Source organism: Barbatula barbatula (assembly GCF_947034865.1).
Source record: "Barbatula barbatula genome assembly, chromosome: 8".
In the NCBI taxonomy this organism is placed as follows: Eukaryota; Metazoa; Chordata; class Actinopteri; order Cypriniformes; family Nemacheilidae; genus Barbatula; species Barbatula barbatula.
In genome coordinates, this window is record NC_136771.1 from 10,225,297 (window position 1) to 10,241,123 (window position 15,827).

Here is a 15,827-nt window from a genome sequence, read left to right on the forward strand (position 1 = left end):
ATTTAGCAGAGCTGAAATGTAGAGAGGAACACTTTAGCTATAGTTAAAGGATTTCTTAATAAGACTCCGGTCACCCCCACATGGGATTTACAGTAAATGGCCAGAAATCATTACCGCACCGGACGTGCCAAGTTTCTGATTAGCCAATTGGTGTTATTGACGTTGTAACATTTATGCATTGAAGTGTGTGATGTCACCGAGCTACAGAAGAATGAGTCATTTTGCAGCTTAATTCCAATAAATGCTATTTAAGGATTCCTTCACAGTACTTTAAGCACGTTTATCAAAGAAAATGAGATTTTCCACATTTAACATAGTGGTACCATTACTAATGTGTGCGTAGTACAGATATACACGTGATTGAGAAGTTCCTTTAATGTGTTTCTAAATCTCATAAGATAACACTGTATATGGGTCCCAGGATGTGTGTGGTAACTGTGCTGAGGTGGGCCGCTAAGGGGACAGGCTGATCCTTTCTCTGAGTAACAGCAGTGTTAGCTGCAGACGTTGCCTCTAATAAAGGCAATTTAGACCTGCCAACAACCCCCACTGGGTCTCTTCATGCCCCCAGAGCCACACACAACCTCCACACATAAATCATTCTCCCTCTCTCCGCACCGCTATATTTGTGAGTGTGTGTGTCTTTAGTTGGGTGTGTAAGGTTGTTATCTGGGACTGTTTCGTTATTCCTGATATCAGTAGATACAGCTCTGCTCCAATGACACGAAGTGGTAATGAGAAAGATAAAGACAAGACCATATGGAATACTCGAGGTGCAACACAGCTACATTAAAGTATTCCAGCGGTAATTGGGTTATAAAATTCCTTAAGCCTATACACTGTGCTCTCTTTCTATCTTTCTATCGGGTCCTCTCTCACTCTCATTAAATTAGATCCCCGCTGGTTCGGCCTGCTTGCAGACCAGCCAATGTCCGGCACTCTGACCTTAGCCAAAGCAGGGGGTTATGGGAGAGTGGGCGGTATTGACTTCTCCACCAGAGAGACGACCACCGCCCGCTGAGCTGATCGAGCCTCAGACGCACTTTTGTACAGGCCGCTCCATAAACTTTCAGCATCAAAAAGAAGGAACTAAAGCAGAAGAGTCTCTGACCTCCATGCTATATTCTTATCTATAATGAAAACTTTCTTGTAAACGTCAACTGCATGCTCTTTTGAGAAAGTGTGGATGAAAAAACATGCGTGTGTTTTTTCGGCGTGTGCATGGAACGTTTGCCTGTTCTGAAACCTTTGCCGAATATGAATGCTGTTGCAAAAGTGAGGCGTCTTAATAACGATTAAGGCAGTGGTGTGTGTCATTCGCAGTAGGCAATCCCATAATGCACGGCAACAAGCTCCTTAAAGAAATGAATGAAAATGTAATACAAAATAATTATTTTTAATTAAAAATAGATTGTATTAACCAATATACTGTACGTGTTTGTCGTTTGTTTTATGCTTGTTAGAAGCATCGTGTCTCTATTGAAATCACTAGCGAGCCTCCCGTGTGGTTTATGTGAGGAGTGTTATTGGAGTGGCAAGCAGCGATATGTAGAGCGGTCCAAATAAATCACTTCTGGGGTTTAGTTAGTATGAACCAATGCCTATGAAGGCAGAGAGACGGTGCACTCCTGCAAGTTTTGGAACAGAGCTCATATCGGAGATATTAGAATACAAATGTGCCAAGTGTAAAATAAAAGAGCCTCTCTAGTCGACACCGAATGGAAATTGCCTGTTATGTTTTTTCTCTTCTTTTCCCTTGGTTGCCTCGCAAGTGCTACAACAGCAAAAGGTGGGCGAGCTCAGGGGAGGTGGATCGCATTGTTGATGAGCCTTGGGCGCAGAGAGCTATGAATGGTAGAGAAAAAGAGGACAATGCCTGATCGGTTTGGATGTGGTCTAGTGCTGCCTCAAGTGTGTGTAAAAAGAGCAAATGAGGACGAAGGCAGAGAACGTTTTCACCGGGGCAGAGTTCATACTTAGAGCGGTAAATGTATGGTAACTCATATGAGGTTGGACTGCTGGTTATGTAACCAGCGAGACTCACAAAGTTAGTGAGAACATTGGACTGCTCCCGGTAACACAGATCTGTCTTCTGTTATGATTAAAATGCTGTTTCATATATCTCACTCTATGTCACTTATAATCATTAACAAGGGTGTTGGACAGCTGGATTTCTGTGAGATGTGCCTCATCCTGTGTTTTCTCTCTGAAGAGAGAGACAAACAAAACAGGCCGTAGTGTAAATGTTGAGTGTTGAGCACCGTAGGGTTTAACATAGTGGCTTTTGTAGCTCAACTGATAGAGCACAGTTGTGTTTGATTCCTCATAATACTGTACATTGAATGCAATTGCTTTGAATCAAAGTGTCAGTTCAAAGCTTAAAGGAATGAAATGAAAAAAAGTATTTCCACTGCACTAAATCAAGAGCAAAACCGAATGTCGTTCGATTCCTCAAGGTGTTGGGCAGTGTACGGACAGAATCCAAATCAAATTATCGAACCTCTCACTTGTCTTACCTACAGTCCTTAAAGGGACAGTTCTCCCAAAAAATTAAATTCTGTCATCATTTTCTCACCCTCAGATTGTTCCAAACCTGAGTACATTTCTTGTTCTGATGAACAAAGAGAAAGACCATCAGATCTCATTCCCCCTTTTCTGCCATAGTAGGGAACATAAATACTGTGGGAGTCAATGGGGGATGAGATCTGATTGGTTACTGGCATTCTTTCAAATATCTCCCTTTGTGTTTAGCAGAAAAAAGACACTTATTTAGATTTGGAACAATCTGAGGGTCATTTTTGGGTGAATTATCCCTTTAAACTCTGTCTCGACATCACCAAACCCACCATTTTATGTAGAAATATTGTCCAATTTGAGCAACACGTGCAAGAGAATTAAAATATGACTTCAGACATTATTTATGCTTCTGAGGTCATCCAACTAAAGTTGCACACATGCAATAAGCGGGAGGACCAAGCGTCTCACTAACCTGTGAAAATAACCACCAGTGTTGTGGAAAGATTAAGTGACTGTTTTCTCCAGTGTGTCACTACTCATTCACAAAGACAGTAGGCGAATTAAAAACACAGCCTGTCTCTGCCTAAATTTAAAATGCTTTTCAGAGGTGTAAAAAAGTGTGAAGTATTTATGAACGCCATTAAAAGACGGCTGTGGAACTCTTGGCATGCCGTGCTTCCTCAGGCTGGTGTTTGGTCCGTAGTTTCTCCTGCCTTGTGCCTCAATGCTGAGGCAGACATCTAACAACAAGCGATGGGAACTCTGTTCGGAAGACCTAACAGAACTGTATGAAGGACTTGGGTATGTGTTTTGTCAGTGAGAAAAAAACACTCATCTCGGATCCGTTCCGTCGACCAGTCTCAATACGGACGTTATTGCGGTTAGAAGTGGCGGCTGGATGATTTCATTGACAAGGAGACATCTGTGTGAACCTCTATTCAGTATTAAATCCATGCTGGATGTGGTATTGATCGAGTGAAAAATCGCTGTTATACATGTTGAACAAGGAGACAGAGAAACCCAATTTCCCTTGTCCTCTGCTTTTCTTGTTCCGTGGGTGTGGGCTTAGCCGAGATGGCTGGGGTCTCACACACCAGATGGGTCTGACTGTGAAGAGGCTCTGGGCTTCGTTAGTAACTGCGAGAGCTGTTGACGCATAGCACACAGCTAGCAAGGCATTGTTTGCTGTGTGAAACTGAAAAGGAAGATATGTTCTCCATCTGCACTGCTGACAGCGTGAGACTCGGTGAGATGAAGACACTGCGCTAATTCCATCAAAAGCAGGCTTCTTTAATAGAGCGTCCACTTCCGCTCTTAGCACCATTAATGATTATTTGAAATGCATGTAAACACATTCATATACAGAAGTACAGTATGCATATAATTATCTGCCGGGCTAAAAAATAAATGCCATTCTTTCGAAATATGAAGGATTCATCGCTCTCTATCCACCAGAAGGCCTCAATAAAGACAAAAAAATTGGAATATATACTGATTCCAATTGTTGTACCCAGGTTGTGCCGCAGTCTCTGGTTATGCATAATTACAGCGCCTTATAAGCAAACAGCATCACTCCTGATATTCCCCAGTGGATATTCAGTCCCATGCACACATGTTTGTTTTTAAGATAACAGTTAATTCCACTGATTCAAGTGGTACAGCTTAGGGATTGTCAGACGGTTAACTTACAATATTATTAACCAAAACAGTATTTGTTCTTATTATTAGTATTAATTTGGGAGGGAAACAGGGAAAAGTCAGGCCCATTTGCGAAATCACCTTGAATCCGAAAGAAAAGTGCAGTGACAATGTTGCTTCCTGTAGATCAGCATCTGTTTAAAATAAGAGGGTTTGAAACCACATTCAGAAGGATAATGAGGTCTGGTAATGAAAGCTGAGATGGGACAAGAATAAGCCACAGATAAAAGACAGTGCGAAAAAATCTGTTGTGGGGCTTGTTAATGTTTGGCCCCTACAGTGCATGTCATGATTAGCTCTCCATATATTTCCATAATTTCTGTGATGCTCTTCAATGTCCTGCTGCGTGCATCTTCAGGAACCTTAAAATGCAGTAATGATCAGAGCCGCAGAGAGTCTGGCCAGAGACATCCCGTTGGTTGTAAACCATGTACGGTACAAACATATTTCTCGTAATGATGTGGAGAATAACTAGCCTCTGTCGTTATGGCAAAGAAACAAATCCAGGTGGAAACTAAAGATATCTGGCAACATTAAACAAGGAACATGAGAACGTTTGAAAGGACACCTTATAAAAACAGTCAGACAAGTGGAAGGTATCAAATATGCAGGTGTTATTAGGTCAATGCCCAACCAAGAAGACATTAAATATAAAGGCAACAGAGCAGAAAGGGTCATTATGGGCCAATTATGATGAGACCCTGGCTGAAGAACCATGTAATGCTCTCATTCTCCGTCTCTGGAGAGATAGCTGGGACCTCTGCTCTATTAGCGGTTGAATTGACAAAGGGAACGGACCTGGCCGTGGAGTGTCAGTAAATAGCTCTCTGGAAGCTGCTCAACTGCCACTAAAATACAGTGAAATAATTAACTCCAAATTGATTTAGCCTTCTCTCTAGAGAGCAAAATTATCTTTTGTTATTTGGCTCTCCCTCTCTATTCCCTGTTTCGAAATCCAAACCGCTTTGTTTAACTCTATAGTAGAAAAAAGTACTACGAAAACTACAAAACTGACCCAAAAATGAAGTTATACATTTATATTTATATATGATGCAACAAATGAGGCTCAGCGATGCTAAACTGTAATCACTTTACTTCTCTATGATAAGAGGGTCGCTTGATCTCTCCAATAGGTCTGCAGCAATATTTCATTAAAATGTAAATAAAAGGACCCTTCGTTTCCTATTATTGACTTTGGAAACATTTAGATTTACATCTATGCATTTGGCAGACGCTTTTATCCTAAGCATTATACTATATTTGTTTCCAAGTATGTGCAATCCCCTGTGATCAAACCCATGACCTTGGCGTTGTTAGCGCCACGCTCTTAACACTGAAAGTGTGTATGACTGGGTGCCGGTTGCTTTGTAAGGTTTGTATGGAAGGCTGAAACTTTTTTATATAATATTCTTAAATAATCAGACATAGCAGACCACACTAATATCTTCTTAGGTTTGTGTGTCTCAGTTGTTTCTAGTTCGTCTACATTATGCATGAGAAAATTTACATTGTAAGGGTAACTTTGCGGTCAACGTCAACATCCCAAAAGTCCCTGAAATTCAAAAGGCTTTAAAAATACTAAACAATTTCAAAGGGCTTTGTGAAGGTTATGTTCATAGGATAAAAATATCATAAGCCAACTGTAAAGTAAATGGAAAGTCCTTGAAGTTAAAGGGCTGCCTCTCCATCACTTTCTATACTCCCTTGATCTGCTTTCTCTCATTGTTTGTCCCTTGCCTCTTCAGTCATAAAAATGGCCATGAGAGTGCGCATGCCCTCATTGTATAGCAGAAGAGTTCAGCATAAGAGGATGTCAAATTAACAGTCCATTGCCTGGTGCATCACTGTCTCCCCCATGCAGATAAACAGCATCATGAGACAAACCAGCCCACCTCACAATTAAAAACAACATCTCTACAGGCCATTCACAAATCCTCATCAGCGTGACATTCGTATGGAATGAGGAAACAACTGGCTTCATTCAGGGAGGAAGTGTAGAGGGCTGTCTTCATTTGGCACATGGTATGGAATAAACACTGAATGAATGCTTTAGTCAACTTTAAGCGGTCACATTTGCTATGGCAACACACTCTGTGTGGACAATTGTGCAGGTGACTGGGTATTAGAAAGAAAAACAATAGTATCTCAGAGCATCTCGCGAGCTTACTGGCTCATAGCAAATGGTTTTGATACTTATTGGGGATGTGATTGACGCAAAGCATCATGGTTCCACAAACCGGCCTGTTAGTACCTACCGATGCAATAACACAGCAGTATGGAGAGCAGTATGGACACAGCCATGGCGCTGAGAGCCGTGCACCTCCACGAGCAATACTTGGACGATTTCTTGAACTTGAAGGCGCTGCGGGAGAGCGTGTTGCGGGGCAGGGGCCGCGTGGGGGGCGAGTATACCGCCCCCGTGGCCATGGTGTAGCCTGGTGTGGCCGTGCTGAAGAGAGGAGTGGTGCCGGTGCCTGTTTTAAAGAGAAAGTGCCTGAAAGACAGAGAAAAAGAGAAAAAGATTTACTCGTTTTGTAAGAGACATTTTAATTTTACATGGAACAGCTCTGGGCCAAACAGATTAATGGCAAGAATTCAAAGCTCAGACATTCAGACACCATTTTAAAGTTTAAAAATCATTTAAACAAATCATATCTAACACTTTGCGCTTGCATCGGAAGCTCAGTATATTAAATCTAAATGAGTCTAAATGAATAGTTACAGTGGCACAGACTGCGTGGGGCACAGTACAGAAGTGAGGCGCACAGCAATCCCAAACGGCCCGCTCTCCTGCTAAGTTAGTGACACCCTTCCCCGCCGATTGGCACTTAAGGTATGATTGGCCAACAGAAGCTCTTGGCATGTGGTAATTATTCTAGGCAGAAATTTCCATCACATGTACAGTATTAAGTCAGGCTTCTATGTTTGCTTTCACACCGCGTTGAAATATAGCCCCTTTTATACACTTACAGAAAACACATCTCAATCACAGCACTACACTTTGACTTTGCTTTATCTGCTCTTTTACCTTTTCTTATTGAGAGCGGAGTGTGTGAAGCTTTTCTCTTTACAATGTTGAATTGGTTGAATGAACTCAAGAGGTGAGGAGAAAGCTTTTCCTTATTAAAATCACATGATTAATTGTTACCTGAGCAATGGAGGACACTTTTAAACTGGCTTTTTGTTGTTTAGCATTTTAAAATGACACATTTCCCAAGGTGTTGACCAGAACATTATGGCAAGGACACACGGGTAGGTTGTCACATGGGCTCAATCTCAGTAATTAAAGGTTTTGCATCAGAGAATCCAATTACACAAAATATGTGTTTTCTCTAATGTGTGTGTCTTGAAGTATTTGTGTGAGTTCTGAATCTACCATACACCAGTGGTCTTCTAGGCCAAAACCCTCTTTTATTTGAAGTCTATCCACAAAATTTTAATTCCACTTTCGCATTTTGTAATAGCTGTGGGGTAAACAAGTGAAAACAAAAAACTACACGGGTTTACACTAAAGAAAAGGTCAACTAGCACAGTATGGGTACATTTCAAATGTTAAATTGTGTTCTCTGCAAATCAGTATTTTTTTATAAATGTCATGTTGGGGAAGTTGCCATTTTATTATATTTTATTTAAATATATGACATTACTTATTTTGTTTTTAAGTATTACAAACAGCAGCGGAATAAATTAAGAAACCGTTTTACTTCAATTCAATTTTGAAATGGACTATTTATAGCTATGTGTTTAGGTAAAATTATCATTTTTGTTTCATTCTGTGAACTACTACCAAAATTTCTACCAAATTTTAAATAATGAACATTTTCTATTTGCATTTATTTGCAGAAAACGGAAACTGGAAAAAACAGATCAAATAACAGAAAAGATGCTGTTTTTTCCAGACCTAAAATATTGCAAAGAAAACAGCAACACATTTACTTTTAACAGTAATATTTGTACATGTATTTAGACTTTCACATTGCTGTTGTATGACTTTGTCACACCTGAGGTTTGATTTTGTTAAAATACAGCAAACACTGAGATGGAATGGCCACAATACATTTATAAATGCCGTCTCTTAATATTATCTGCGGCTGTATTTGTTGTGCAAAACATGGTTTGACATTTCTGTATGTTACCTTTGTACCGTGTAATTCATTTTATTTTCTAATTGCTTCTTGTTTTGATTTACATGAATACATTTAAATGCCTATAATAAGGTTTTTGATGGCAGCGTTTATTCGGATAACAAACAAAGTGCATTTCCCTTTTGTTGCCACAAAACATCAAGATGTGTCAATTGAACTGTCCATGCATTTATGAACTTTTTTTCTGAGCAATAAAAGAGGAAATGTCCAACTATCTTATTGTAGCCACAATATACCCTGAGAAAGTTAACAGAAGAAAACCAGCCCTAAACATATATTAAAGGCCTTGACGGAACTCCACAACACAAATCCTGTCCCTTTGTTAAACAAAACAACTCACAAGCTCGCAGAACTAAGTAATTCTCTAAAACTGCACGGCTGTCTGTTCGATTGCATTCTTTATGTTGACAGAATGACCCATGAAGACACTGAACAATGGGACAAACAGATGATTCGAGCTGCGATATCAAATAACACTGAGCACTAAATCCAATTAGTGAGACAATTCAACAATCTCTCTGCATTCTAATGCAGCAACAGAGAGAGAGAGAGAGAGAGAGAGAGAGAGAGAGAGCTTACATCAGTGCAGTAAACAGTTGCTGCCAACTCGCTGTTATTCCAATATTATCAATCAACCCAGTTAAAGCCAAGACGCTGTGCCTTCGCTTTTTCTGGGCTTCTGGATTTAATCTAGTAATGCAGGAATATCAATTAACAAATTAGTCAAATTAAAATATTAAAGGCTGTGTAACTTGATTTATGCAAGTGGCAAATCGATTAGCATATTAGTGAATTTATATTGCAACTTAATTTGGAGCAATTATTCCTAAGAAAGTATCAGTGTCACAAACTGCTGCCAATCAATTTCCTTTTGACAATTTGCATTTGATGGCAAACGTCGGCATATAAAGAAATACGACAGCAAGCTGGGCCAGTGTGTGGCTGCGAGGTTCAGACAGCTTAATATGAGGCTCAAAGAGGGACTTAGACATTTGATTGGCTCGATGTTGGTCTACTATTTGGGCTGGCGGGGGTCAGCGGAGTTAGCACTTTGGTTGGCTCAGTGTTGGGCTTGGCATCGGCAGCTGGCACCATGAGAAGACTCAGGAGCACGTACCCGTCCCCATAGCCGCCCTCGTGGCACACGGGAGGGAACACATCCATCTCTATTAAGTTGTCATGGCCGTTTTGAAGAACTGCTTGCTTTGCTAATTTTCTACATGAGAAAGACAAACAATTAGAATAAAGGTCGTCAGTGCTTTCTGAGGATGAGACAGTCAAGCTATTTCTAATTATGAGTTTGGCAGCGAATCTGCAGAGGAAGAGCTTCGCAGACGGCAGTCAGTCATAGCTGAATGTTCACCGAATAAGGACAGGCTGTTGCACGCAAACCGCACACATAAAAAACTCATAAAACAAATATACTGCAGTTTTATGCTTAGCGTTTAATATAGTTTTTCTCTCCATGCACAAGCAGCATTTGTTTTGCTCTGAGGATGTTTAGAGAAACTATCATCCATGAACTTGTAGTAAAACTAGTTTTAATCACATTCCCCTCTCCACATTTTTTTGACTTGTCCCACCTCAGAAGAGCCGCATTAACTACTTAAACCATGCATAATTCTCTTGGATTTATTAATAATTTTCTTTAGAAAATATAAGATCATATACATCTTTCATTTAGAAGCTTTATTTCTAATTTTTATTAAATATATAAGCTGAATATTAAATATATTTTTTAATTATATATTAGTTTAACTTATGTTATACTTATTCATATTTTCAACAATAATATTCAAAATTTTCGATTAAATGACCCTTTGCGCAGAATATAACATTCTGTAGAATTTACTGTCCCAGTTTTATTATTCTTTACAATTATCTCTCATATATTCATATTTGTATTTTACAAATTTACCAATCTACTCCTATGATTTGATAATTATACATTTTGATGTTGTAATGCGCGCACTGGAAGCATTCATAGAAACTTCCTTGAGTCATACGACCCATAACGTCATAGAAAATCATAATTTTACAGTGAATTTGTAAAATCGTTTCTGTTTAATGTAGTTGTTATTTAATGTTTGTTTCTAGAAAGCCATAAAAATCACATAAATTAGGGTTTCCAATTATTTAGACAAATTCGGGTAACATGGTTGCTCATATAAAATGCATGGAAAATAAAGCAGCTCATATAACATTTAACAGACTTTCACTGAGGTCAAGCACATTTTTTCACTAATCATTTGTTAAAAAAACAAGAACAGAAATAAAAAACAGTATTTATTATGTTGAATGACTAACACCACTCTGAATGACTATAAAGTGTTTCTGCTCTCAACATCCACTCTTAGATGAGTGTGTGAATATATTAATTACTGTATTTCTAGTGAAGAGCATCCTAGAGGGACGTGAATCTCTGGAGATGGGCATAATCTAAAACCATGAGACGTTGTCATCTTTTTCCTTGACAAAAACTTATGGGATTCAAGTCAAAATTTAGTTTGACTTCTCACACGACCTCTTGGTGTTCTCCCATAACGTCACTATGACCTACGCTCCAACCGTCTCACCCTTCTGACCTCCCAGCAAGACTTCTAACATTCACCTCGACTTTTCACAACAAGTAACTCATCGACATGTAATTCTATAGCACGACTTGAACATATGTTCATCTTTCTTGAATTACATTGAGCGCCCTGCCTTTATAGAAACCATACAGCAGCTTTTAAAATGATTTATAAGCAGGTTCGCAGTCGTTCTTTGTCCAAACTTTGAAGACGGGAACAGCGAAACAATAGGAAAAACAGACAAAGTCTCTGGTAATTGCGTTACAATTGAAAGCGCCATGTGAGTCACTTCCTTATGAAAGTGATAAACATTAATTACATTTTATTATGTTTTCCGATACTTACGACTCACAGTTCACATGGCGTTTACGGCCATACAAGATTGGGTTTTACCACAATTAATAGGATGACGGCAATAACGGCATTCGTGCTGTGTGCTTGAAAATAGTTGGGAATTAAATGCTCGGTAGACATTTTTAATAGCTTTGTAGATTCACGCGCTCTAATACGAGAGGTAATGGAAGACACACGGTGAAAAACAGTGATAAAATCTCCAGCTGTGGTATCTGCGGACTGACTGCGGCATCTGTTGTTTAGGTAAGACTGGATAACACTCCTCTGACACAGTGGAGAGCCGACAGGGATTTCAGCGCATGAGGGACGGCATAACCATTGTTAATTGATTACAGGAGGCATGACATCAGGCTGGAAATTGCTATGCTAATCCGTGTATCTTCTTTCATGTTTGTCATCCTCTGACAAATGTCTCCACAGAAGATTTAGGAAGAGCGCACGTGGAAAAGAACTCGAAAACAAGTCTTTAAGAGTTATATAGGCTGTTGTACTTGAAAGTAGAATACTTCTGAAAATATCGAACTACTATGACAGTTTAGAGTCTGGAGAGAAGTTATTTTAGCTGAGTGGAAACAGACTTTTTAAACAAAGCATGCCACCTCAAAAACAAAACTTTCCATCACGTTTATGTTTCATTCAACATAACCAACGGCCCATTTACTGTTCACACAAATCTGTCCAGAAATTCGTATCTACCGTCAGTCTGCAGTAGTACAGATCACTACATAAACCTAGTTTCTCATTTAACAGGCTATAGGTAGAGCCACGAAAGATTTAAACATTTCTATTTTTGCTCCGCTTCACAGTACGAAGGCAGAAAAATAGAAAACAGACGAGGAAGAAAAAACCACTGTAACCTCCTTCGGAAGGAAAATGCAAATGGGGTTATTGTTATTTTCAGGGACCCTGTCTGCAGTGTATTTTTGTGCACTGCTACTGTGAACATTTGCAAGTTGCAAAAGTGATGAGGGACGGAGCGTTGGAATGAGCTATAGCACTTGACCTGAGATAAGCCTGTGTTGAGTGCCATCTCGCAGTTGTTGCGTGATTTGGCTGTGTGAACTGACCCTGCCGAAAGGGGGTGGAGATCACAGACAAAATAATGAAGCATCTAATTAGCCCGGCTTGGCAGGACGCCGTGTGTGATCATGGTCCAATCACGATTCTCCTATCGCTCATAATTTTTTTGTGTAGTAAAAACGCCTATTGATGCAATATTGATTGATGATGTTTTATTTTAACGACAATTTAATGCCTGGTTTTGTTTTGACGTAATAAATCACTGTTGCATACAGAAACAAAAAAGTGACAAATCATGAAAAGTTCTTTGGGCACTTGCAGAGCTTGGGGACGGTTTCTTGGAGGAACCTGACGTTTGAGGGAGCGTGTAAAGTTCTGTCATCATTTACTTGGCCTTACATTCTTCCAAACCTGTATGATTTTCTATTTTCTGTCAAACACGAATGCAATTGCAGAGCAGCAGAATAATACAGTATATAATATTTATAATATTATATAAGATATCATATTTCCATTATCACAATATTTGAATATGAGTCATATGGACTGCTGCTGTCATATACTTTAAACATTAAATAACGTTAATAACTTTTTATTATGTTTGGAGTATGATCAGCCCATGGTCACCATTCACTTTCATTGTAAAAAAGAAACGCAGACATGCTGCTTAACATCACCTCTTGTGCTCAATGTTAAAGAAAATCAAAGGTGGTCAAGAACTTAAATATTTTTATGAGAGCGTTTTTACTTCACTACATTATAAAACATATATAGCACATTACATAAATATATTTTTACTTGTTGTATTGCCGTTGACCCCTGTGGGTTAATACATTAAACTTTTTCTCAGATAAAACGTTTAAACCAAACTACACGAGTAAAAGAATGAAAATACTTGATTTTTTGCACTTAAGTATTTAAGGTAAGAAATATACATGTGTAAATGAATGTAGTGAAAATGTTGAGTTAAAATAACAAACTTATCCTTGTACTTGAGAGTTAAAAACACTGTCCATCTTAAAAATATATAACTTTGCCATGATACAAGGGCAAATAAAAACGATGTAAAAACAGAAGTATGTGAACTTTTCCACAGCACTAAAAAACTAAAAAAATTCTCTTGGGTAATTAAAAGCAATGGACGCCTGTCTCTCTTTCTCAAAAATCATGAGCTCTATCTTTAGCCGTCTCCCTCCGAGGTGTGGCATGGGATCTGACCTATGAGTCAAGTGCAATGAGAATCACCTTGCTTAAGCATGACTGGTTATCTCCACACAGACTGAAAATAGAGCTGTTTTGTAGCGTGCTGAATGAAATCACGTCCAGGCGCTTCTCCCCCATACGCCTGATCTGTTATCATTTGAAATGCGGAAAACTCTAATTGCGGAAAACATCTTTGTGCATTACTTGGTTATTTTAATCAGTTAAGGACCGGCAGATGTCTCGAGGGCTTCTTCTCTGTCTCTTTCGGCGCTGAAACGGCATAATCAGATGCTATGAGAGTAAGCACAGTAAAGTGAGGTAATTGACTGCACGAGAGACAGAGCCACGGCCGCGTATATGCAATTGTCTGTTAACGCAAATTGGGCGCAAATTACAAGAAGGCATATGTTCGACAAAGATCTGCATTCAGCCACAAGGTGCGTGACAATGTCAATAATCCCCTAAAAGTACAGTCGGCAATTGTTGAAACACTAACACCTGAGCCCCTGAAACCATCCAGTCATGCTTGTAAACACAAGGAAGCAGACACCATTGAAGCATATTGGAAAGGCGCCGCCGGAGGAATTTAGTATGTCTAACAGCCCGGCCGTTAAACAAATTCTGAATTGTTTCCCTAATGAAATTTATGTAAAACAGAGACATTTACGTCAAATAACAACTCAAATAACGCAAGTGAGTTAGCAAGACGGGTATAAGAGGCTGAATTGTGCAATTTTCTCCAATCCACTGAAATGTTTTTATTTCTTTAGCCAGCGTCTCAAACAAATCAATGAACTTGATCAGCGACACATGTTGCGAACCGGCAGCATTTCCACACTCCGCCAGCGCGTTGTCGTCCATTTACCAGAGCTGATGTTTTTCATTATTTTTTCTAAACCTCACCGCAATGCATGCCGAGGAGCTGGCCTTTGTGTTTATATGGAGTGTAAACAGGCAGTTTGTATCGTGTAAACAGCTGTTAAGTAAGCTCTGCATTTAAGTTGGATAACGGCACCTTTTAAAAACCCACGCTGCTGAGCGGACACGAAACGGATACTTTTGAGAGTGTGCGTTTTTGACCTCCGTTAATCTGGACGCAACGAAGTTGTGTTTCTAAGCATCGGTATGGTTCTGCAGGATTTTAAGTGGTAGTTCAGCCAAAATATTTTATTCCATCATCATTTACTCACCTTCTTGTCATTTAAAACCTTTAGGTTTTTCATTCTTCCGTGGAACACAAAAGACGACTGGTAACCGAACAGCAATTCTATTGTATGGAGACAAAACCAACGCAAGTGAATGGGGGCCAGTTAGCAAAATTCTTCGAAATGTCTGTTTTGTGTTCTGCTGAAGAAAGAGTCATACAGGTTTGAAATGACAAGAGGGCGAGTAAACGATGACAGGATTTTTACTTTTTCACTTTAAGCTGTGTGTTGTCCCCGGATAGAAATTCAGCAATTGTTAATATCCTCAGATTTCTGCATATTGCTTTGTCAATACTGGTGGAAGAACACCAAGGTCATAGCGAGGACACGGTGTGACCTAAGCGACAGCGAAAGTGGAGAAAAACGAAAACAGCAGAGAGAAAGTTGGAGGAGAGACAGAGAGCAAAACAATGGTGGGGAAACAATGGACTAAAGTGCAGAGAAATGTTGCTGTGATTGAAAGAGCACAAACCGAAAGACGAAGAATGCCACAAAGCTATAAAACAAAGAACCAAAAGAGAGGAGTGAATTCACTGCAAAATCCTCCATCTTAAAACAAGTTCAACTGGGCATTAAATGTGCTATAATATTACTACAGAATAATTACTCAATATGCTTTACTTTTTATGTAAATTAGCACTTTATATGATTTTCTCTCTATGTGTTCTGTAGTTTTGCCTTTTAAAAGAGCAAATTCTGAGATGCTGTACAGTGACAGCAAAGTTTGCAAGAATGTGGTAGATCTTCGCATCATCCACAATGGGCCTGCAAGTCACCGAACAGCTTGCACCACCCATTTCTTTCTTGTGTTTTTAATTTGATCTCAACTTGAGTGCAAAGCAGACGTCAGGCACACACAACATAATTCATTTTCAGCGAACTCCCCCTGAGTAAAATAAAAGCGGTGGAGAAAACAGAGAAAAGGAAGGGAAAGACCATAAAGGAAGCGTAGCTGTTGGATATTCCTGTTGTAGGACCTCTGCGTCCATGTGAAGTGAAACTAGCAAGCCGTTGGGGCGGAGGCGCGCGTGTTATTCCTGGATCTCTTAGCTTAGGGTTTGCGACGGCACTCATAAAATATGAACTCAAAGCCAGCCACCAATCAGTTCCCA

General features: G+C 39.5%; 1 protein-coding gene across 1 annotated transcript in view; it reads right to left on the minus strand.

The window, feature by feature from the left end:
* tenm3 (teneurin transmembrane protein 3) overlaps positions 1-15,827 on the minus strand; it is a gene marked incomplete at its 5' end in the record, with an annotated part of 193,533 nt that overhangs the window by 83,497 nt on the left and 94,209 nt on the right. Inside the window, one exon of the mRNA XM_079462768.1 lies at positions 6,471-6,709. Coding sequence (XP_079318894.1) covers positions 6,471-6,709 — 239 coding nt within the window. The remainder of the gene's footprint in view (positions 1-6,470; positions 6,710-15,827) is intronic.